This window comes from Pyxicephalus adspersus, chromosome 7 (assembly GCF_032062135.1).
Source record: "Pyxicephalus adspersus chromosome 7, UCB_Pads_2.0, whole genome shotgun sequence".
NCBI lineage: Eukaryota > Metazoa > Chordata > Amphibia > Anura > Pyxicephalidae > Pyxicephalus > Pyxicephalus adspersus.
Window position 1 is genome coordinate 17956285 of NC_092864.1, and position 24290 is coordinate 17980574.

General features: G+C 39.1%; 1 protein-coding gene across 1 annotated transcript in view; it reads right to left on the reverse strand.

Annotated features, from left to right (window-relative positions):
- CHLSN (cholesin) overlaps positions 1-24290 on the reverse strand; it is a 187762-nt gene that overhangs the window by 162860 nt on the left and 612 nt on the right. Inside the window, exon 2 of the mRNA XM_072417714.1 lies at positions 21628-21736. Within this exon, the coding sequence (XP_072273815.1) occupies positions 21628-21735 (108 nt within the window). The 5' untranslated portion in view covers position 21736. The remainder of the gene's footprint in view (positions 1-21627; positions 21737-24290) is intronic.

The window sequence follows — 24290 nt, forward strand, 5'->3', positions numbered from 1 at the left end:
AATTGAACTACTCACAAAATATTCATAAAAAATGATAAATTACAATTACACTTACAACACTAAAAATATATAAAGTGGCAGAGCCAGTCCAAAAATACTGACGTGTATGTAAATCCTAACATAGGCTAGGTACACATGTGCAATAATCGTCGTTAGAAATCCAACGACTAACGACAGATCAACGATTATTCACTATTATTTTTAAAGACTGTATAGTGTATGATTCTGTACATGCTGTAAAGATAAGATCGTTCAAATATAATCCACCAATAATGTACACACACTAGATGCAATCGTTTGAATGATGCAGGAAGTGACGTGTACCGAAGAAAGTGTACTGCAGAACCATCCCCAATCACTGAACAACACACAATAGATAGCAAATGATCATAGCCCAATCAGATCCGCCAGGACGGTTGTTCGTTTCCAGCGATATTCCTCGTTCATCGGTGTCGTTGTGCACTTTTTTTGTTAACGATTATCAAACTATAGTTTGTAAATTGTTTGTTTCCAACGACAATTATTGCAAGTGTGTACGTAGCCATAGACCTTCTTGTATTTGCCTCCTTTTTGGGTACAAAATATACAACAAACAAACAACTGAAAGCAGTTTGTGATATATCTTATCTTGGACCACAAAACATTGTTCTCCGGTGCTATAGATATGGGGAGGAGAGCATTTGCAGTTTGGCAAGAAACAGGGCAGACACTATTTCTGGAGATGTCCATCCAGAAACAGCATTGTGTTAGCCCACAACAGGAAATTAGGAGTACATTTCTGGCAGATCACCAGGTGTTTTTTTTATCCCTAATGGGATTATACATAGGGCAACATGCACATTTTTATTGTCCTGATATACCCTTTAATAAAAGAGTCAGATAAAAAATGGAATGACTAAACTTTGTTTGTTTTATTATCCATAGATTTCAATACTTTCTCATTTACAGTCTGTGAGAGAGACTGATGGAGAGGCACAACATAAATAAACTGTTTTTGACACAACAGAGAGTCAAGTAAAAAATGAAAGTATACAAACTAACATATATAACGCATACAGAATATCTGTGGGCTTGTGAACAATGAGTTAGCTGACATTCTATAGAGAATACATCCACAGACACTCTGAACAAATATTTTATTGCATGGGGAAGGGGGGAATACTCTTTCTATCCTATTTTGGACATTTTCTGTCTATGTGTTTATGCTCCATCTTTGGCTGCATGGCCGCTCTGAGCCAACTTTCTGATCCCCACAATAGGGGATCAAACTGAGTGACAATCTTAAAACATAACTATTGTCACCCCCACAATGCAAGAACCTCAGCCTGCGTTTTATTATTGTCTCTTATAAAGTTTGTTGTTTCTAAGGCTAGGTACACAAGTGCAATGGTTCACAATCGGTTCAGGGCTGATATCAGACAAGAATCTTGCGTGTATACAGGGCACGTACTGGAAGTGAGCGGGGAGGAGCCCAGCGGAGTGCCGCTTGGTCATTCTCACCCCTCCTCTCTCCATGGAGTAGAATGGTGCAGTATGTACAGCGCTCGTTCATGCATCGTCCAGTCTTTTATTTAATTATTGCAAGTGTGTACATAGCCTTACGTCCTGTCTAGTAAAGGTGGGCTAATACTATTAATTATTATAGAATGTTTGCAATAAGTCTGTAAGTAACCAGAATTACAGGGGCAATAAACAGTTCACTATAAAAAAAGCCATTAGGATTGTTTACTCTCTACATACAGGTAGTCCCCGGGTTAAGGACATCTGACATATGGACAACTAGATATGAATGGGGCTTCCCTGCAGAACAGAGGCTTGGAGGGGGAGGTTTGCATGACTTTCAGAAGAAATCTTTTGCTAAACACAGCTGGGGTTGTGGGTGATCTTAGGGGGGTGAGCTCTTTCTCTTTCAGCCTCTTTAATGACCAAGACAAACTCTGCAGTTGTTTGTTTTTGCATATAAAAGCACAGCTTGCTCCAAAATGAATGTCTAGGCTCCATAAAAATTTTTATTTTTGTTTTTTTGCTTTGTTTGTGATTACCTCGCAGTGAGGATTTTATACAGTAACTGACACCTCACTGCCTAATAATATGTTGAGACAAATATCTGTCCTAATTGCATTTATTAAAATAATATTTCTGTTCCGACTTACAAACAAATTCAACTTAAGAACAAACCTACAGTCCCTATCTCGTATGTAACCCAGGGACTACCTGTATCATTACTATTTTATCCGATTCATATATGGTAGATCCAATATAATCTAACAATCTACTCTTTTGAGGTCCATAGTTAAAATTAAAAAAAAACACACAATAAATAACATAAAGCGCGAGAATTGTTATTTCCCATTCTACTCGAAGGAGATGAAATAATAAAGCCAAATAAAAAAAAACTCACTCGTCCATTTACTTCTTTAAACACTTTGAATATTAGCAATGCTTGTTTCAGATGATCGATTTCTTAGAAGATGAAGCCCGGCAACGTTTTGATTAACTACTGACATCCAAACCACAATCTATATGTAATTATTGATGGTTAGCTGTTGAGAATCCCATGAGGATTCTCACTCATTCCATGCACGATATGTATAGAGAATAATAATATGTTTGTAAAATAATGCAAGGCAAGTCCATCAAAAAACAATCTCTTAAAATTCCCTGTGGGTGAGGAATGGGGCACTGATTGGCTATTTAGTGATTCCTGACACTTGAAACGTAAATGAACTAAAACGGGGAATCTGACATTTCCTCAAACATTCCCTGATGGGAATCAATTACTACAATTGAAACACATGGACCTGGAAGATCCTCATGAGATAATATTTGAGGGAATGTCTGATTCCCCAGAGTGTGAATCTCCCTCAACTCCTAATGTCACTCACGAATACTGTCTCACTCCCTACCATTTCAGCAGTCAGGGCAGATATTCCCATCTTTAGCCAGATCTGATTTTTTATTCAACTGATGTGCAAGATAGAAAGGTATTTCATAAAAGGAAGAATTACCAGAAATGATTAATGTTTTTAAAAAATAAAATTGTTAATATCTTCCTTTTGCTCAATATTTTTTTTGAAAATATATAAAAGAAATACAACAAACAATACACAAAACTAAAAAGGAAAGATCCAATGCAATCAAAGAGGATAAAAGAAGTAATGTATTGTAATCGGTGCAAAAATGACAAGAACAAAATAAAAAAAAACAACACACTCATTACAAAGAAGTAGCAATCATAATCAAGGAGTGTGTTATATTCCAGGACAAACTATTCCCACCTAGAAACTAAGAAGGGGTTGCTATGGTGAACCGGGGCAAACTAACACTTATGGACAATAGCAGTATCATTGGAACGCTGTGTGGGAAAATAGCTGGGGGGACATCGAATCTCCATAGGAATCAAATATTTCAGGAGCAGTCACTGAATAGGACAGCGTGGAAAACGAGCAAAGTTCATTTATAGATTATAAATTTAGAGGAGGACACTGGGAGATATAATGAGAAAGAAAGTGGAGAGAAGAGAAGGGAAGAGAAGAGAGGGGAAGGGAGGAGGAGGGTAGATAAAAGAGAAAGGGAGATAAGAAAAGAAAATGGGAGAGAAGAAAAAAGAATGTGAGAGAAGAAAAAAGAATAGGGGAGAAGAGAAGAGAGGGGGAGAGATGAGAAGAGAAGGGGAGATAAGAGACGAGAATGGGAGAGAAGAGAGAAGAATGGAAAAGAAGAGAAGAGAAAGGGAGAGAAGAGAATGGAAGAGAAGAGAAGGGGAGAGAGGAGAAGAGAAGAGAAGGGGAGAGAAGAGAAAAGAATGGGAGAGACGAGAAGAGAAGGGGAGAGAAGAGAAGAAAGGGGGGGAGAGAAGGGAAGAAAGGGGAGGTGAGAAGAGAATGGGAAAGAAGAAAAAAGAATGGGAAAGAAAAGAAGAGAATGGGAGAGAAGAGAAGGGGAGAGAAGAGAAGGGGAGAGAAGAGAGGAGAAGTGGAGATAAGAGAAGAGAAGGGGAGATAAGAGAAAAGAAGGTAGAGCTCAGGGTCAGCAGGCAATGTTCCTGATCACACTATGCAACTATCACTCTATAGTCTTGAAAACGGAAGGGCTGGAAAGGTTTGGGTGTTAAAGGGCAATCCAAGGATCCCAGGTAGATAAACATTCATGGTAAGGTGTCCAAAAGATCTCCAGACTTTAGTAATTAGTTGTTTAGCCTCCAAGAACACAAAAGCAATTAGATTCCGCTGGTGTGTCCAACTAGGGAGAATTCCCGATCAATGTTTAATCCATATATTGTTTAATAAAAGGTTGCTCTCTACACAGCATCTGGATTGCAAGTGGGGAATAGAAGATTAGGTTCCAACACTTGATATGATAGACGCACGTCCAACAATGAGGAGACTTTGGAAGAATGCACCTTGTTTGCCCCCACACTGTAATAATGAAGCAGGATCCAGATTTATTTCCTACTACCTTTTGTGGTTTGTTTTAAAACATCTCTATTACATTGACAGGAAACACTCCAAATGATCTTTAAAGCCGACAAGTTTTATTATTTCACTTTTTGATGCCAGTCTCTTAATACCTGAAGAAGCAGACTCTGCGAAACACATTGAAATGGAGCCTAAATGATTTGTATATGTACACATTTGAGAAAGATATAAGATATATCTCATTTTTTAATGTTTAAATAAATTATGATTTTATTGAAGATTTGGTGTATATGTAAGTGAATCAAATTAAAAGGTGCCTTTAAAGTCCATGCGGATATGCAAAGGCTTTGTTACAATTAATTTCGATGTGGCACCAATATCATAATTATCGCCGAGATATTTTGGTAAATTTTATTCCATATGTTGAATAAACATTATTTGGGAATGCCTTTTTTTAAATAGATTTACGTTGGATTTAATCAATTGTAATATTGCCTCTAATCTTTTGGAAATATCGACCAGTGAATGGCCACGAAAATCAACGGCTTCCCCTACCTGATAATCACATCATCTCTGCCTAAGCACGGTCACTTGACTAAAGCTCATTTAAAAATGAACCCAATGCTGTATACTGTGACATGTCAGTAAATAATTTACTCCTATTACGGCGTTATCTCTGAGCCAACACCTCAGTCCAAGAAGTAGATACTAACCCTAGATGATGCCAGAACAAATAAATGGAAATCCTTCAAATGAAAAAAGCTAATAATGGCAATTGTAGGGGTAGTTCTGTGATCGTTCAGAAAGCTAATATAATACCTGAACATGTAACACTGACCTATTACTTATCAAGTATGCAAATATTATGCATCATACAGATGATGATTAATTTAGATGATCTTTAAAACAAAGAGCTGGAATGTTGTGTTTAGCTATCAGTGCAGTGGTCTCCCCAGTCCCTTTTAGCCAGGCGGACCACCCAGCATTTTTCAATAACCACCCGGCTGCTTTTGGGTAGTTACTGAAGATTTTGATCACAATACCACGCTGCCACGCACCTACAATTTCTTCCCAACCGACATTAAATAAATTCCGGGTTGAACACTGAAGTTGTACATCACATCTGGTATTTAAATGGGTTCCACTTTATGATCTGGTATTTAAATTGGTTTTACGTTATGATCACAACAGTTACAATGGCAGCTTTTCTTGACAGATGTTAATTAACAAGTTTTTGATCAATTTATTTCAACTCACTGTACTATAATTACAGAAGGGAAAGCTGTTACCTCCCATAGGAATAAGAATCTCAGCTAAACCTGCCAAGCATTATTTAGGTACATAGATGCAAATTTACCCAATACTTCCAGAATATATAAATGTATAAAAAAGCACTGATATGTGTGAAATGTAAGCTGTACAAGTAGTCAGTAAAAGTGATTCCCACAAGGCTTTTTCATGCATCTGTATCTAAATAAAACCAATATGGAAAAATCTAGACTTCATATGTCTAATTAAAGTGAATACCTCAAATTTGGTGGTTCTCATGCAAAGATCTGAGGTTCACTAGGTTTCCACACTTACTATGATGGGCGTAAGTCAAATAGGCTGGCGTGGCAAAAGTAAATCCTAGACTTACTCACATCACTCAGTCTGCTCTTTTGGAATTTCTTTATATAATTTTACAAATTTTACTATATAATTCTGGGTGGGACTGAAGCTGCTTGAGCTGTGCATCCTCTGAGACATATGATGGGCAGTTCTCAGAGACTTTACTAGAGAGTCCTCGGTACCAGCGATGACCAACCAGGGGTCCATGGGAATATTTTGGTGGTCCGTGGCTCTGGCTGATGCTCCTTCTCTTTACTCCACGCTGGGGGAGGCACACCGTCCAGAACCCTGGACCATGCCCCCCATATGGACACAAGCTGCCCACTCTCCCATCGTAGGCTCAGGGCAGTGGGCGGGTTGTGTCACTGGACTCGAGGCTCAGACCTACGATGGGAGAGCGGGCAGGTTCTGGCATCATGACGTCACTCTGGGGAAAGTTTCTTCCCCTTTGAGTGACACACAGCTCTCCGCGCATGGGCAGTCTGGATTCCTTGCATTTAGTGGTCTGTAGGTCCCAAAAAGTTGGCGACCACTGCTCTATACTGAGATCCTGGATCTGCACACTAATATTTAGGGCAAGGGTGTCAAACTCAAATACACCGAGGGCCAAAATTAAAAATTTAGACAAAGTCGCGGGCCAACCTTGAAATTTATTGAAAAAAATTGAGGACATTTTTCCTTCTCATTAGAATTAAAACCTTTTCATACGGAAACAAAAAAAAAAAAAATCCGCTACATTCAATCTGGAACAAGCATAATAGAGAAAGAGGCATAAGAAATTTTTTAAAATTTTATGCCTCTTTCTCTATTTGTAGCCTTCTGAGGTAAATTTTAATCGTAACCTTTTTGCACAGGCAAACAATAATATTAACAATTTTCTTTTATGAAAATCCAACCAAAAGTACAACTGAGGGGGAGTGCTGGAAATGCCAGAGGCGACCAATGCGGGGCTGGAACTCCCTCTTCATTGAGATAGCACTGCCACTAAAATTTCCCGCATTTCTTGCATTTTTTAAAACAGTCCAATGTGGGGCCACGAATAGGCAGAGAGCCGGCTGGTCTACAGACGAGTGATGCCGGGAATTGTAGTAGCGGCGCTATTTCAATGCAGAGGCGGGCCAGCTGCAGTTCATAGTTAGAATTCCTTTGGAGGCCAAAAAAAAGGACATTGGGGGCTGATTTGGCCCCCGGGGCCAGAGATTTAGGGGTTTCCACTCCCTTGCTGGAATTATTTTATTCTATCTAACAGAAGAGGCTGGAACACACAAATATGGGCTGAAACACCCAAAATATTTATGTGGTCAGGAAAAATGCTGGGAATAAGGCAAGGAAAGCTCTTTGGGTTTCCAAGACATATACGAAGATCCTGGTTCATTCTATTAAGCTTCACATAGCATAGAAAAGTTGTGTTAACAGATTATTCAGCTTTAAAATTATAAGCAATAAATATGTTTTAATTTATTTAATTTTGGGGGGTATTTGTTTGGCAAGTCCAAAAAACAGCTACTGATCTTACTAGAAATACATTGTCCTTGTCAATTTCTGTGGGCTGAAATGAAAGCACAAACAATATTGTCTTTCTTCTAAAAATCACCGAACCCCCTTCCACCATGTATTGGAGATGCAATAAAGCAAACATGGTTGAAGTCCACCCTGAATAATGATCATGACTATCTTCAGAAAATCTAACTTGTGTACAAAGTCCTTGGCTAGGTACACATGTGCAATTATTGTCGTTAAAAAACGAACGACTAACGAACGATCAACAGTTATCCACAATTATTTTGAACAACCATATAATGCATAATTCTGTACATGCGGTAGCGATACGATTGTTCAAATATAATCCACCAATAATGAACATGTGCTAGATATGATTGTTTGAACCATGCAGGAAGTGACGTGTACCGGAGAACAATCCGCAATCACTGAACAACCGTACACACAATAGATAGTGAACGATCGTTGGCCAAACGGATCCGCCAGGATGGTTGTTCCTTTCCAGCAGCATTGCTCGTTCATCGGTGTCATTGGATTGTCATTGTGCACTTTTTTGTTGTTAATCGTTTGTTTCCAACGACAATTATTGCATGTGTGTACGTAGTCTTACACTCAACATTTAACCCTCTAACACTTACAATAAACTTACAATAACCCTTGAATCTTCTATTCCTAACAAGTCCATATTACACAGCAACAAGTTTTTCTAAAAGGCCAGTAAACATTTATTCCAGTCTGTACTATGTAATACAGCTATTTTAAATGCTTGAAAAGATTCTATTTATTCTCATTACACACAAGTGTCCAATGTGGATAGAATTCCAGCAACAACCAGAAAATAAGATCTTGCTGGTAAAAACTTTGTTCTGCACAAACACTTGCGTCGCTTTTCACATAATTATTTCCAAGAAGAAGATTTGCGCTTAATTGTGTTCTGTACTCTCCCACTGCATTCAGACATTTATGTCCTTCAAAAACACCAAGCGGTGAGGTCACAAAGGTACTCTTGTTTACAAGCATAGCAGTTAAACAACTGCACTGAACACTATCTTAGAGATTCATAAAAAATAAGTCTTTTTAAAGCGTATCTATACCCAAGTGTATATTTTTTTTACATTTATAGGTTATACCAGATAGGAAATTAAGGAAATGTCTACACTAGGGAAATAGTAATCCAATGCAGCCACCACCAATGGCAGGCAGATACCCAGGGGAACAGGTCTGGACCACATGATACCTAAGAGCAGAAGGTAGCCATATACCAGTTATATCTGGCAATATAACCAAGACACTTCTGCGGTGCCTGGATACATACAACTGGACTACTACTATGTACGGCTGGGCAAATATATCTTCTTGTCTACCTTGTGGCATACAGTGACTGCATTAGATCCAAATCAGCCAATCTTACTGGCTTAAGAGATGAGTGATAAAGGGCTACCAGGATTTACATGCAATTCAAGGTATCCTTTAAGGCAGAGTTTCTCTACCAATATACCATGGAACCCTAGGGTTTCACCAAAGGTTGCTAGGGGTTCCTTGAGCAATGAGCAATTTGTGCCTCTCAGGTTAGTATAATAGATACCAATTATCTTTTTGGCTATCTGTAATTGTGACAATCTTTTCACGGCCAGCAATATAAGAGGCATTCTTCCTACTGACCACCACACTAATGTAATGTGAGCTGTTGATATAGTAAATATAGTAGAGTTTCCCTGAGGACCTGAAAGTTATTTCAACTCGGCTTTAAGGTGAAGCTGGAGATAAAGTAAGGGGTGACTAATAATAAAACCCTAATGGTAATCCCCCCAGGCCCCCAGGCCTTATGCGTTGGTCAACAAGCTGTAAGCGAAGCAGACTTTTTACTTCAACTGAAACCATTGTTAAATTATTATTATGATTTCATTGCAGATGCATCTGATCTGCAGCTTACAGCTTTTTGACCTACATTTGACCTGTTTCGATTAGGGGAACACCATGGCTTTGCTTTGTAGTGTACAGGGCAGTTATACAGAACTGGCTATACAGGTTGAGGGAGCAGGAGGAAAACGAAGACATGGACCTGATTTGTTAAAGCTCTCCAAGACTGAAGAAGATAGACTGTCAAGAAAGAATCTGGGTGATCTACCAAGCCTGGAATTGATTCCTTAAAACTCATTTGCTATTAGTTGACAAATGTTTTCAAACCTGGACTAGAACCTTTCCGGGCTTGCTGGATCACCAAGGTTCACCCATGATAGTCTATCTTCTCCTGCCTTTGAGAGCTTTAATAAATCAGGCCCAACATGTTATTCAGCTTGCCAGCATTTAGGCAAAACTAAACTAACCTTCAATTTAATTTTAATTTATTTTAAAGAGATCTGAACTTACAACTAAAACCTCAGATGCACTTCTTGTGTTAATGCATTTTAAGTAGCCTCTAATCTTTTTAAACATACAACTTTATCAACATAATACCCGGGGGTCCTGCTATGAAGGTGTTACAGGACAACAGCTTGTTCTTCTGCATTGCCACAATGAAACACCCACTGAAGAATAAAAATGGCTGCACCAACATATATTGTGCAGGAATGGAATGAAATGCAAAAAAAAAAAAAATAAAAAAAAACAAGAGTCAAAAAGGTGAAATAGTATTTAAAAAAAGGAAAAATCCAATGTAACTGTTTTTATACAGACACTTAGAAACAAAATATCTTCTAGCTACAGTTTAGAACAAAACCATTTCCTTTATGATATAGAGGTAGCTAGACTGTGGCACTGGTTGCAGATTTCCCACGAGAGTCTGTTCAGAGTTCTGGAAATAAAATAGAGCTATGTTGCTGGATACCCTGACAAGCAGTTCAGTATCTGAAGACCGCTGTGTACAGAACAACACTTCTTTGGGGTGTAACAAATATGCAAAATGTAAAAGAGACACTAAAACAACACAATTTGCCTATTAGCTTTTTGATCTGACAACTTCATGTCATGTCCCACCTTCCCCAATTTATTGACTTTCCACACAACCTGTAAAACTTTTCCACTCCAAAATACAGTAATTTAGAACAGGCAGTTTCTTTGAGAAAAAAATAAAGTGTGGTCCCGCTGCGCAATTTACATAATCTGCTATTCTGGTTGCCAGAAAAATGTGGTGGCTTTGAAAGCAGCTGAGCAAATATTAAATAATTATTGAGCATTAAATCTCAGGAGGGTTTTCAACGGAAATTCCTTGTCTGATAAACCAGCACACTAAACCTCATAGCTGTGGTGTATCTGTCCAAAGCCAGAATTCTTGGTGGCACAAACCAGCACAGCCTAAACAATTCATTCACTAGCTATACTTAAAGGTGGACTCCAGGAAAATAAAGTCAGTGAGCTCAGCCTACCTCGTCCTATCAGTCCTTGCATTCTTCTGGCCCTGACTGCCTGGATAGCTAAACTTCTATAACTGCTAATAACCTTCTTCTTATTCTGAAACTGACTATGCAGACCAATGGGTTCCAGGGTTCCTGCACCACAGCCTTACCAACAAATATCAAAGCAGGATGGTGGCTGATGAAACATGATAAAACAGACCTATGGCCACAATTTTTACTTTATATAGAAAGGTAAATAAGCCTTCTATACAAAAGAGAAATGTTTTTGTTTTATTTATTGCCTTTTAAAAAAAAGCCCTTCCCCTTCTGTCCTTATTGCTGTAGCAGGAAAGATTGAATTAGAGCGAGCGCAGAGCGTTCTGGGATACATACGTCAGGAGGCTTGGGCTGCTCCTTCTGCGCATGCCAGAGAAATTGCACGTGTAGAAAGGACTATTCTGTCATTGAAAAAAGAAAGATGCTCATCTTACGCATGCACATTGAGATTGGCAATTCTTTTTTTTTACAAATACAGTGGTATACGGTCTTCTTCCTTCTTCTGCCTACATCGCATGATCTTGCAGTGCACAGACGCAAGACTGGGTGATGTAGGCAGAAGAAGGAAGAAGACAATCAAAGATGGCTGAGTCCAATGCTTCCTCTGCACCAGGACAAAGCAAGAAACCGTGACGATGCTGGACCGTATGGAAGACAGCTTCATAGGGATTGAAGGATCTGCACAAGTAAAGGTGTTATTTTTTATTTTCACTTTAGTTCTGCTTTCAGAAGAGGATGTGGCCCCACACAAAGAAAGCTTACTTAGTCTGCCTTCAAGGGGTTAAATACAGAAGGGCCCAACAAATGTTCACACACTTCAACAGAGGTTATCTGTGCTCTCTGCTAAAATCAGAAGTGTCTAGGTCCTAATGGTGACCACTTTGAGCGCCTTCGGGCAGGGTCCCTCTCCTCCTATATCACTGTCTGTATTTGTCTGTCATTTGCAACCCCTATTTAATGTACAGCACTGCGTAATATGTTGGCGCTATAAAAATCTGGTTTATTAATAATAATATTAGTAATAATAATAATGTGACTGGAAAAGCTACACTTTGATGTCTATATAAATCTAATAATTAAGTGTTTATGTGTGTATGTTTCATGTTGAGGTGTGCGTACATTTTTTGCTCCCCTCTTTATACTTCAGAAGGAAGGACCACAGACCTTTTATTATATATTATACCCGAGGCTGGATTTACTATTAGGCAGCCTGTGTCTCAGCAAGTAGGGGCAAAGGGTGTATAAAAAGTCTTCTTTCCTTTAAGGAACAATTACAAAACAAAATGCAAACATTTCAAGCAGTGCTAATCTGAATTTGATATAACACGCTGCAACCAGAGAGTATATTTCAGGTTCACATAAAATGTTCTTTTTTGAAGCTTGGGCTGTGTAACTCCCTCTTGTTGCTTTCGGTATCCTCACATTAAAAATTCCAAGATAGGCTGGAATCTGATTGATATATGAGTGTAGCTTCTGACAGGCCTATTTTTTTACATCTGTATGGAGGAGATAGCAAAGGAAATAATGAGCATGCAGTGGGTATATTTGGAAAAAGGCCACCTAAATTACAAACATACAGAAGGGAATAAATACTGAATTGCTCCCTGAAGGGTTCCCGATTCAGTCCAAATCATACCTGTACTGTTCCTTGACAGCGTTAGATATTTACAGATTTTTTCTTTTAACACTTGCCTAAAGCTGCCCTTTATACCACAATTCAGCAAGTTAATAGAAAGTCACACAAATCAACACTGCTCCACCTGATCCACAATACAAGACTGAATACAATCCTGCAATCTCAACCACTCTAAGTATAATCCGTTATAAACATGAAAAGAAAGATGTAACCAGAAGAGGATGGTATTCATGTATCTTAGCAGATGGTCCTACTTGAAAATAAAAAATTCCTACCACCATTTTAGAACATTTTTTCATTTAGAAATAAAAGGGGAAAAAACAATGGATTATTCCAAAAGCAGCAACAATGAAGCAGAAAATAGGCTCCGGTATGATAAAAAAGGTAACCAAAGCAGCTCCCATTTTGGCCATGGAGATAGGATAATTGGACAGTAAAAGGAACAGTTAGCAGTGCTTAGCCATGATAGGTATTTAATGTACAGCGATGAATATTATGTTGTGCTATATAAATTATTATTATTATTATTAAACAGGATTTATATAGCGCCAACATATTACGCAGCGCTGTACATATCCTGTTTATTATTAATAATAATAGGTGGAGACATATGAATAAAGTTGTTGTCAATAGTAAAGTTTTACTTTTCTGCATACATTGTTCTCCCCAGCCCCTTTGAGCCGGGCGCACCACCCAGCAGTTTTCAGTAACTACCCAGCTGCTTTTGGGTGGTAACTGAAGAGTTAAGCAATACAGACACTGCCACCCACCTACAAATTCTTCCACCCAGCTTAAAAAATTTCTGCGTTGTGAATATATAAAATGTATATACTCAGACCACCCTCACTGAAAGCTGCTTTTCCTCCATACCAAGTCTTTGCCAGACAAATAAAACTTTATTATACTATTTCATTATTATTATTATTATTATTATTATTAATAAACAGGATTTATATAGCGCCAACAACAAAGCAGCGCTGCACATTAAATAGAGGTTGCAAATGACAGACAGACACAGACAGTGACCCAGGAGGAGGAGAGGACCCTTGCCCTGAAAACAATCTAGGAGGTGAGGAAGTATCACACAATAGGAGGGAGATATGTAATGGTGGGAAGTAGTGAGGGTTTAGGAGACAGAAGAAGATAAATAGGCAAGTTTTGGCAAGCCGAATAGGACGAGGAAGACCATTCCAGAGTTGGGGCAGCTCTAAAAAAGTCTTGGAGCCATGCGTGTGATGAGGTTATGAGTGAGGAAGTCATTAGTAGGTCATTGGAGGAGCGGAGAGAGCGATTAAGGGAGTATTTTTTTCACCAGGCCGGAAAGGTAACTGAGACAAGAACTGTGGAGGGATTTGACAGCAAAACACAGGAGCTTGAGTTTGATTCTAAGGTGAAATGGAAGCCAATATAGAAGTGTGTTAAATGTTCTTTTTGCCAGAACAAGCATGCTCTTTTTAGACTTTTGGTGCCTTTTTGCTTACATTGCATGGTGCATACGGCATGAAGTGTGCAGCCTAGCTGTATACACAACTCTGACAAGAACAGAAGAACAAATTCTCATACTTTTTATTAACAAACGGCATCCCAAGTATCTAATGCATGCAGTACTCCAAACCTCTCTATTACATGCAGTACTTTATTACGAAGTATGACCAATCAACACCATGTATTTACGAGAAAAAGCTAGAAGGCTAATAAAAAAAACCTACAATCATAAAAATCTCATTAGATACATTGAAAGTTTGCAGACTTGTACAATTCACATAGAGGTAATTAAAACATTTTTACATTTGTCCTGTTTTTAATAATATAATTTTATGTTATATGACATCACATACTTACATACATTAATTGTTGGTAATGTTAAAGAATAAAATAATGTTTCCACATATGTCACCAATGATTTCCCTTTATCTCCAGGGATTTTGCAGCCTTTCATTTGCTGTAGTAACATTAACATGGCAACTGCATGGTCAGGGAATGCTCTAGGTATTCCCTCCAGATCAATTTGGTGTAATACACTTTAATAGGTTATTCTTATCTGATATCGGCTTGCTGGAGCCAGCTAACACAATTTCTAGGAATAATGTCTTGATGTATTTTTGCCATTATCATGAATTTGATTCATCTTCTTTTCTTCAGTGGCAAAAGTTTGGGAAGGTACATTAATATACACTATTACTGGCACATCTTTGCATATATTTGTGAACAAATTAAAATTGCAAAAAGTTTTGCATAAACACAGGTTTTATAAGCAACAATTACTTTCTCATCCAATATTGTACATTTGCAAAACACCTCAAAATATTAATAAAATTACATTTTTAAGTATAGAGGAAAGGAAATGAACTTGTGGTCAAGCTGTGGACATTCAAGTATTCACAATGAAATGTAAAACTCACTAACCTATGCAGCAACATGCACTGTGGAGGAATTCATCCTCAAAGATCACCGCTGAAGCACTAAAGTTTTTACTACTACTCTCAGCATCTCAAGTGTTGCAATGGCCCAGTCAAAGTCCAGACATCAACCTGACCAAAACGGTGTGGTGAAAGCTTAACAGAGTTGCACATAAAAGAATGCCTGCAAACCCCAATAAACTGAAGCAACGTTGTAAAGAAGAGAGGCCAACAAATCCTCCGCAACAATGTGAGAGACTATGAAAGTCATACAGAAAATGATGACTAAGTTATTACTGCTGAAGATGGCTCTACAAGCTATTGAATTATGGGGTGTACTTTTTCCATACACAGCTTCTCCGGTTTGGCTTCATTTTTGTTAAATAAATAATGACACGATAGAATCTGTTTTGTGTTTTTTTACACCTGAGATTAGATTCAAATAACTTTAGAACCTGCTAAGGACCAGAAGATTTTTTGTCCTGATAAGTAAAAGTTTAGATTTTTTTCTACATGACTGTAAATACTTTAATATAAATAGCCACGTTTTGTGAATAAATGGCCCTGTATTGTGACCCAATTTTTCAGTAATCACCCAAAAACAACCAGGTGGTTACTAAAAAGTGCCGGGTGGTACGCTCAGCTCAAAATGGCTGGGAAGAACAGTGTAAGTAATGCCTTAAAACACAAAAAAGCCTTTAAAATAAAAAAAAAAAACATCTGTTAGACTTTTTGCACATTTTTATTTCTTTGTGGCTTCCTTTCTTAGTTGGTGTTTGGAGACAGATTTCTCAGCTTTTGAGACCACTATTTTGTATCTATAATATTGCACGGCATGTCTTTGTGATTGAAGTTGTGACTGTCTGACAATTACCTGTAACACGTTTTGTGGCTTTTCACTTCTAGTTTAAATAATAATAAAATATTTATCTGTACGGGACCAAATAAAAAGGTGGAAGGTAATTTATTCTTGAAAATGGAGAGAGGGTTATAGACCAAATGGGTCCAAGGGGAAGCTTTCCTTCATTACTTGTAGGACAGAAGTTATTTTCTTACTATTGCTAACATGTAAAACATTCTTTGTTAATAGTACGATGATGTATGATGAGTGAGAGACATCTATAGTTCTCTTCTGCCAAAACACAATTTCATTACTGAGAATCAGCTTTGTATCTCTGGTAACAGATTATTACAAAGCCTAAACTTAGCTCGCACTGCTAAAGCATTGTCCATGGTTTCACATCCATTTTAAGGCATTGGTCATAACAAAGCAATTTACATAGATATGTGGCCTTCTAAATGGACCGATACCAGAGAATGGGAACCTAGGCACCAAATGGGACTTATAACGTGTGATTGATAATCAATGTGAAACTACACAATGATGTATATAAAGGTGCCCAGAATAGTAGAAGCACACAACGCTAGGTCTGGTCTACACTGGTTTGAGCAAGCTTCAGCCATTGAAGTGGGTGTTTGAAGTCATTAAGGACGAGGCCTAAGAGCTTTTAAACAAGCCCTCCCCGACCTCTCCAGCTTCATCTACTCTAATTTAGCCTCAGGGTCCTTAAGAATTACAACCAGGACTCTTCAAGGAGATCTGAGGTCAATATCCTCATATTAAAGCTATGTACACACAACAGATGATTGTTATCAGAGACGTCATCTAAAGCAAAAATATAACGTGTGTACGGTGGTCCTATACTGTTCATCAAACTGCCCAAGACCAATTGGGAGGCACCATTCCATTCAACAGGGAGGTGAGGGGGTTGGACAAGTGATCAGCAACCCACTGTATAGGACAACATAACAGGGAGCCGTTCATTCGTTCAATCCCCTCCCAACAAGCACAAAAGCATATGTGATCTTTGATCTAAAATGGTCCTCTGCGGGTGCACACCAGGGCCCCATTTATGAAACTGTATTCTAAAGCAGTGGTCCGCAACCCCATGTCTGTGCCGGTCCAAGGCTGGTGGGTTAGGGGGTGGGGGTGAGGGCAGGCAGTGGTGGCTCTGGCAGCCCTCCTTGCACTGCTCTGGACCCGGTGGTGGTGGGGGCACTGCCGGCTCTCCTCGCACGGCTTGCACGGGAGCCCTATGGAGACATCTTAAAGGTTTTTTAAAGCAAAGCTGGGAAGTCAGAAAGGCATCAGAAAGAAGATCACTGGTTTAAGGATAGATTGCAAGCTCTTCTGGGCAGGGTCCTCTCCTCCTGTGTCACTGTATGTATCTGTTTCTCATTTGCATTCCCTATTTAATGTACAGTGCTGCATAAAATGTTGGCGCTTTATAAATCCTATTTATTAATAATAATAATCAAGGATGAGGCTATATAAACCAGTTGGACTGTAGGCAGTGAAGGGGGGGTCTAATAAAGGCCAAAATTAGACCCTTTTGATTGTTCTCATGGGAGCATGCAGCAGGTTTTAGGTGAATTTACATAATGGGACATTGCATATAGGTAGTGCCATTTACATTTCATGACTTCAGGTTGGGGTGCAATAGATATCTTTAGTTTATTAGTGCAATTATCCTTTAATCATAAATCACCATCAGGGGAAGCAAAAATACATTTTAGTGAAGTGGTGAAAAATGTATACATCACATTATATGATTCTGATTTCATCTGAGGGATGCCACTGCAGAGATAAATGTGATTAATGAAAAAACACTCAGCACATAATAGTAATGGTGTGCAGCCCAGCACCTTCAGTGCTATAAGCCACGGCCATCGGACAGACTACAGCAAATTTAGCCGCAGACTTCAACTAAAGCAATTCAAGGTACCCCCCATTGTTTACACAAAAAACAGTTGGAAATGGAAGAATTTTTTAGCCTGGGAAAACTATCTTCAAAGTTTCATCTATTTTCCCAGCTGCAAATACTTGATCCTGGGAATCAGCTTGTGAATCACTGAAGTACACTGGTAATGTGTTATATAATACCAGGCAGCGTCTACATACAGCTGATAAATATAATACAGTAGGGGGTGAAGTCTGCTGTGACATTTATGTTCTGCTTCAAAAATCAGGTTGTGAAGCACATCTGATAGATATATATGTGGGATGTAGTGTTTAAATGAGAATTGTACATTTGTGATTTTGTTGCTTTTGATGTACATGACATTGGTTGTCTTTTATTCCTTCTTACAAATTGATGTGAATGTGTCACAGATATGTTCAAACTGTTACTCAAAGCCAGACATTTTTCTCTTTGCTTCTGACTTGCTATTGTTTGCACTCACATTGATGTGCACGAGGAAATTAAAAACCTGGATCAAATGCAAGAGAATAATTTTTGCTGCATGATCCAAACTACAAAGGAAAACTAACACAGCAGTAAACACAAGTCTAAAAAATTGATTTTCAAATTAAATTTATCAGATATTCTTGGAGATCTGTAATGTTACTGATAGGAATAAATATCACACACAGCATGCAAGTATAACACACCTATTGAGCATAAATTATTTTCCATTTATATTTTTATCAGCACATTAGGATCAGTTTCATGTTATAAAAATACAGAGGTTTAATATTTTCATCCATGTGCATTTTTAAAGCCATTAACAGCCCTATAAGAATGTCTAGAAGAATTGAATTGAAGAAAGAATTGTCTATATATGTGTAGTTATTCCAGCCTGTCTTTTAAATTGAATGTATTGAACAATAAAAGGCTGGTAATTTATTTGCTTTTTGGAGAACACAGTAGGAAAAAATACATGACACTATATGCCAGCCTCAATTGACCTTTTTAACATGGGGGAACCCTTGAAATAACTTACAGGGTCTTCAGGAAGCCCCGGCTATAATTACTATATACAAAGCTTGCAGTACATTAGTATTTTATATTGATGGCCAGTGGGAAGAATGTCACCTTTACAGATAGCCAAAAAGATCGCCAGTATCAACTAAACTGACCCGATAGTCACAAATGTCTCATTGCTCATGGAACCCCTAGCAACCTCTGGAGGAACTCTGTTGAGAAAAACGGCTCTATGCAAACATAAAACTTGCTCCATACCTCCCACCTCCTGTACTAAGTTGTCCTCAAACCATTTTTCTTTGTTTTCAGTTTCCTCTACCACTGCTGACAGCACAATAAATCACAAACCTGAGCTTCATGGTACTATTGTCTGTGCTTGTGCAGGCACAATGTTATCACAGGAGGTACAACCCTACAATACCATGACTGCTCTGTGAGTTCAAATAGCAAAATAGCTGATGGGTAAAGACTGGGGATATATCAGTTCATAGTACTGCATCTGTACATAGGCATTCCTGGATGGAATATGGCATGAACATCATCCAGAAAATACACATGGGCTGAGACTAAATGAATGACAGGACAGAAAGCAAATAGCTGAAGGGAAAAGGATAGGAATGAGTGAGCTGAATGATCTTTAAAATCCATCAGGAAATAAGATGGTTGCCTGCTGCAGCTTCTAATGCTTGTTGTATGAAAGTTACAGTGAACAGAGATACGGGACTAATAACTTTCAGCACAAGAGAAGACTGGGCTGGGTGGACACAAATGTGCAAAAAGTACAGATGAAGTTAGGATAAGATGCAAGGGTTATGAAGACCACCAGTACCCAATCATAACTGGAATACAATTATTGGTTGGAATAATTCTGAGCCACAAACGTATATACTCAATAATCTTGGGCTATGGCAAGGACTACAATATGCCATACTAATGGCTGACAAAGAATATTAAAACTTGTATCCCCTTCACAGCTGTTGTGCCGCTGGCTGTCTGTGCCAGGTTTCCACATCCCCTGACATACAACCAAGTGATATTAAAAATGATGAGCTTCAATTATAAGTAACTCTCAGAAATTTGTAAACCACATATAAACAACAGTGGTTTTACACATGATGAAGCTCAAGAGATTAATCTGTTAGCATAGATCATATGTTTGCTATGTGAATGAAGCTGGTAGATGGGAAAAAGCATTTTGGAGGCTCCCTACACAGCTCATTAGAGGGGTCTTTCTCTGTATTCTTCTTCTTATTATTATTATTATTAATAATAATAATTTCAAAGAGGATTTATATAGCGTTAAAATATTATGCAGCGCTGTACATTAAATAGGGGGTGCAAATGACAAACAGACACAGACAGTGACTCGGGAGGAGGAGAGGACCCTGCACCAAAGAGCTTACAATGTAGGAAGTGGGGGGAGCTTATCATTTACCAGTCTTTGTCTGATTAAAAACATATGATAGCAAATGTTATCACTGAATATAACTTTCCTGTACAATGTATAATTTTTATCTTAAGGACTAAATTACTAAAACTGGCTTAAAACCCACTTTTATGAGTAGGTATGGGTGCAGGGCTATATTAAAAAAAGAAGTGTTAGTAAGTAGAAGCCCCCATTTTTACCATTCACACAGCACGGAGCAAGCATTATCACTGTAAATGGCAGAATGGTACTCCCATGTGTGAGGGTTACAAAGCTATGTTTTTATTGTTGTGAATAACCCCACTGGGGGAATTTCATCTAGCGTTCATTGCATATTCCTGAAGGCACATGAGCAGAAAGTGAATAATTATCTCTTTAATGGGAACGGACACATAGGGTCTGATTTATTAAAGTTCTCGAAGGTTCTCAGTGAAGCTGGGTGATCCAGCAAACCTGGAATGGATTTCTTCAAAGTCATTTGCTATTTCCAGGTTTGCTGGATCACCCAGATTCACTGATGAAACAGTATCCTCTGCAGCCTTGGAGAGCTTTAATAAATCAGGCCCCATTGAAACACATTTTAGTAACACTGACAAAGGAAAAGGCTGACTTGTCTGTAACCTTCTGTTCCCAAGGCCACAAACCTCTTCCATTTTTTTATCTTACTGCTCCTTCTATATAAAATATCCCCAAATTCTGCCCCTTCCTTATGAAGATTCTCAGCACTTTACTTTATAAAATGTGCAGACATACTTCTTCCAGTGGTTTTGGTAATATCATGTCACTTTCTTCTCCAGGGGTGGACAGGTCCCACATGCTACAGAGTTGCAGTGTTCAACCCAGGCATTATTTTAACCTGGGTAGGAAGAAGCTGTAGGTGTGACCCAACTCTCCAGTAACCACCCAAAACCAGTTGAGTAAATACTGAAAAGTGACTGGTGGTGCACCCAGCTAAAGGGGACTGGGACGAGAACTGGCCTTGTAATGATGTGGATCCATTCACTATGTGAATCTTAAGAACCTTGATGATGCAAATCCAGGTTTGAGTCCCTAAAGCTTTGGGTTCACAAGAGATTGTAAGAATAACAGCGGGTGTCAATCAACATGATCTAAGAAACTGGGTCAAAGCAGGACAATGGAGTACGCACTGCCGGACATATTAATACATTTTTTTTGGGGGGGGGGGGGGGGTGTTAGCCTTACCAATTCCAACACAATCCAGAAGAAAAGGGGAGGCTGCAATCGGACATTGTAGGCTAGGAAAACAGTAACAGGGGACACTGGAAATCTGATCTGAGGTCAGTCTGTATGTCATCCATTTCTCTGTTTTATGTTCACTTTAGGAAGCAGTAATACACATTATGCAAAAAATCATTTAAACTCATTTCTATTTCTGCTAGGACCACAAAACACTCCATACTCATACAGTAAAACTGCACATCCAGCCTTCATTTCAAGAAAGAAACCCCAGTACTACTAACCTTGGGATTCAGTTTCTTCTTTTTAGTTATTGGGGCTTCTGAAATGCTATCCGAAGCAATCTTCTTTTTCTTCATTTTGTCTGATGACTTGGTCTTATCTTTTGCCATCCTAATGTATAAAACAAGTGTTATATAGCACACTGAATGAATACTGACTGACGCATATTATTGACATTCCTTCATGTGTAAAGCAGGTGAATACACAACACCACGAATACTCTAACAGTTCCCCGAGGACACAGAAAAAGTGATATGAGCAGCAAATGTCACATGCTGGTTCTGGGTCAGTGGCTTCAATGACTTAAATCAGAGAAAGCCAGGCAATTACCATTTTTACCGGCAGTTTACCTTCTGTGGTTACTGACTCTGGGCTTCCACCTTCCATTGTGTGTGCATTATTAAAGGTTCATATGCGGTGGCTCAGAGGTTAGCACTCCCGCCTTTGAATCGCTGGGTCCCAGGTACAAATCTCAGCCAGGAGACTATCTGCATGGAGTTTCCAGGTTCGCCATGTGTTTTCGTGGGTTTCCCCTGGGTAGTCTGGTTTCCTCCCACATTCCAAAAACATGCAGTTAGGTTAACTGGCTTCCCCCCAAAATTGACCTTAGACTGTGATAATGACATATGACTATGGTAAGGACATTAGATTGTGAGCTTCTTTGAGGGACAGCTAGTGACATGACTATGGACATTGTACAGTGCTGCGTAATTTGATGGCGCTATATAAATACTGTATAATATTAATAATATGACTGATGGTTGTAGTAAAACATTTCAAGCAGAAAGGGTGAGTAAAGGTAACAACCACTTTGTGTATTACAATCACAGAGGATTCAGGATCACCTTACAAGGGATTGGGGTGCAGCAACTAGAGATCTTTTTACACTTTCAAACATTTCAATCATATTTACAAATTCAGGTCCTGCCTAGAAGTCAGCACATGCCATCAAAACCTGCAATTATCTTTATTGGTGAGAAATATCCTCTTGCTACCAAGGATCTGACCTTCCTGACCATTCATATCTAAGCTCAGGATAACAAAAACGTACTCATGTAACCTCCTGTTCTCATGTAGAAAGAACTTTTCACTCCCATTCTAATTTTACTTAGACAACACTAAGAGCTCAACTTCCCAACCTTACAATGAAACCACAATCCCAGAGCTGAGAGCCATCCACCTGTTACTAAGTTAGCCACAGAGTCAATTTTGGACACAGAAAAAATGTGATTGAACTTGGGGAACAGAAGGTGATGCTTTTTAGCAAAAGGAAACCAGATGCAATATAATCCAAAGATAAGGGTTATAGATCCATATCTGTGGATTAAGTTATCATATGGGGTCCACAAACCAGGATATTTAAAAATAGCTGAAGCTGTGTGGTGCTTTAAACTAGTGGTCGCCAAGCTTTTGGGCCTCAGGGACCACGAAATTTGCGCGGAGAGCTGTGTCACTCAAAGGGTAAGACACTTCCCCCAGAGTGGTGTCATGATGCCAGAACCTGCAATTCATATGGGTCCGTGGCTCTGGCCGGTGCCCCCCCCCTCCTGACCCCGCTGGGGGGCGCACTGGCCAGAACCGCAGACCCCCAAAATTTTCTTGTGGACCACCAGTTAGCAACTGCTGCTTTACACAAGGTGACCATGTCTCTTTAAAGTCTACCTATCACTATGCCTACTCTTTTGAAAACCCACCACAACCACAATAACTGATACTTACCTTTGCCATGCTCCCTTGCCTGCCAGAGCAGTTGCAAATATGCAGTTCTTTCAGGTAGGGAAAAGCATGCGACCTTCTCTCCTTTATTCTAACATGCATTGAGCCAATCACCAGACTACAGCACTGTGACATGGAGGGGGGGACCATTATCCTTGTATAAACGTCAACACAGACATGGCTAAAAAAAATGTAAATGTATTGCTCTAACATCTAAAAATCTAACTCAAAATAAGCAACATATAATAAATCTTATAATGTAATTCATTTATTGTGGAAAAGTGACAATAAAACAATTTCGTGTCCCCAGATCATAGGTGTGTCACATTTCTAAAAAACCTGCTATGAACTTTTTGTATTGTCATTATTCAACAGAACAGCCAACCAGAGGTCCGCGGGAATATTTTGGTGGTCTGCGTCTCTGGCCGGTGCACCCCCGAGCCGGGTCAGGAGAAGGAACCAGCTGGGGAGCGCACCGGCCAGAGCCACGGACCATGTCCCCCGTAAGAATCGCAGGCTCAGGGCGGTTGGCTGCTTGCCTCCCTGAACACGACCCATCCACTCTCCCATCACTGGCCGAGACCTGAGATGGAAGAGTAAGCGTGTTCTGGCATCATGACCTCATTATGGAGGAAGTTTCTTCCCATTTAAGTGACTCCTCACACATGCTCGGTTCAGAGTCAGTAAATTTATTGGCCCGTAGGTCGGAGAAGGTTGGCGACCACTGGTGTAAAACATATTGGGTTATAGCGGATCATTTTCATCATCTTCTCTATGCCGATTGGTGGTGCATGGATAGACGTGGAGTTTATACAGTGCCATAGAACCCAGGATACCCCGCACACCCCGGCACTGCATGTCCAGCTCAGCTTTTACTAAAATCGGTGATCAGACAGGAAAGTTTATTTTTTCAGAACTATGGTTCTTCTTGAAGGATGAATAAGTTTAT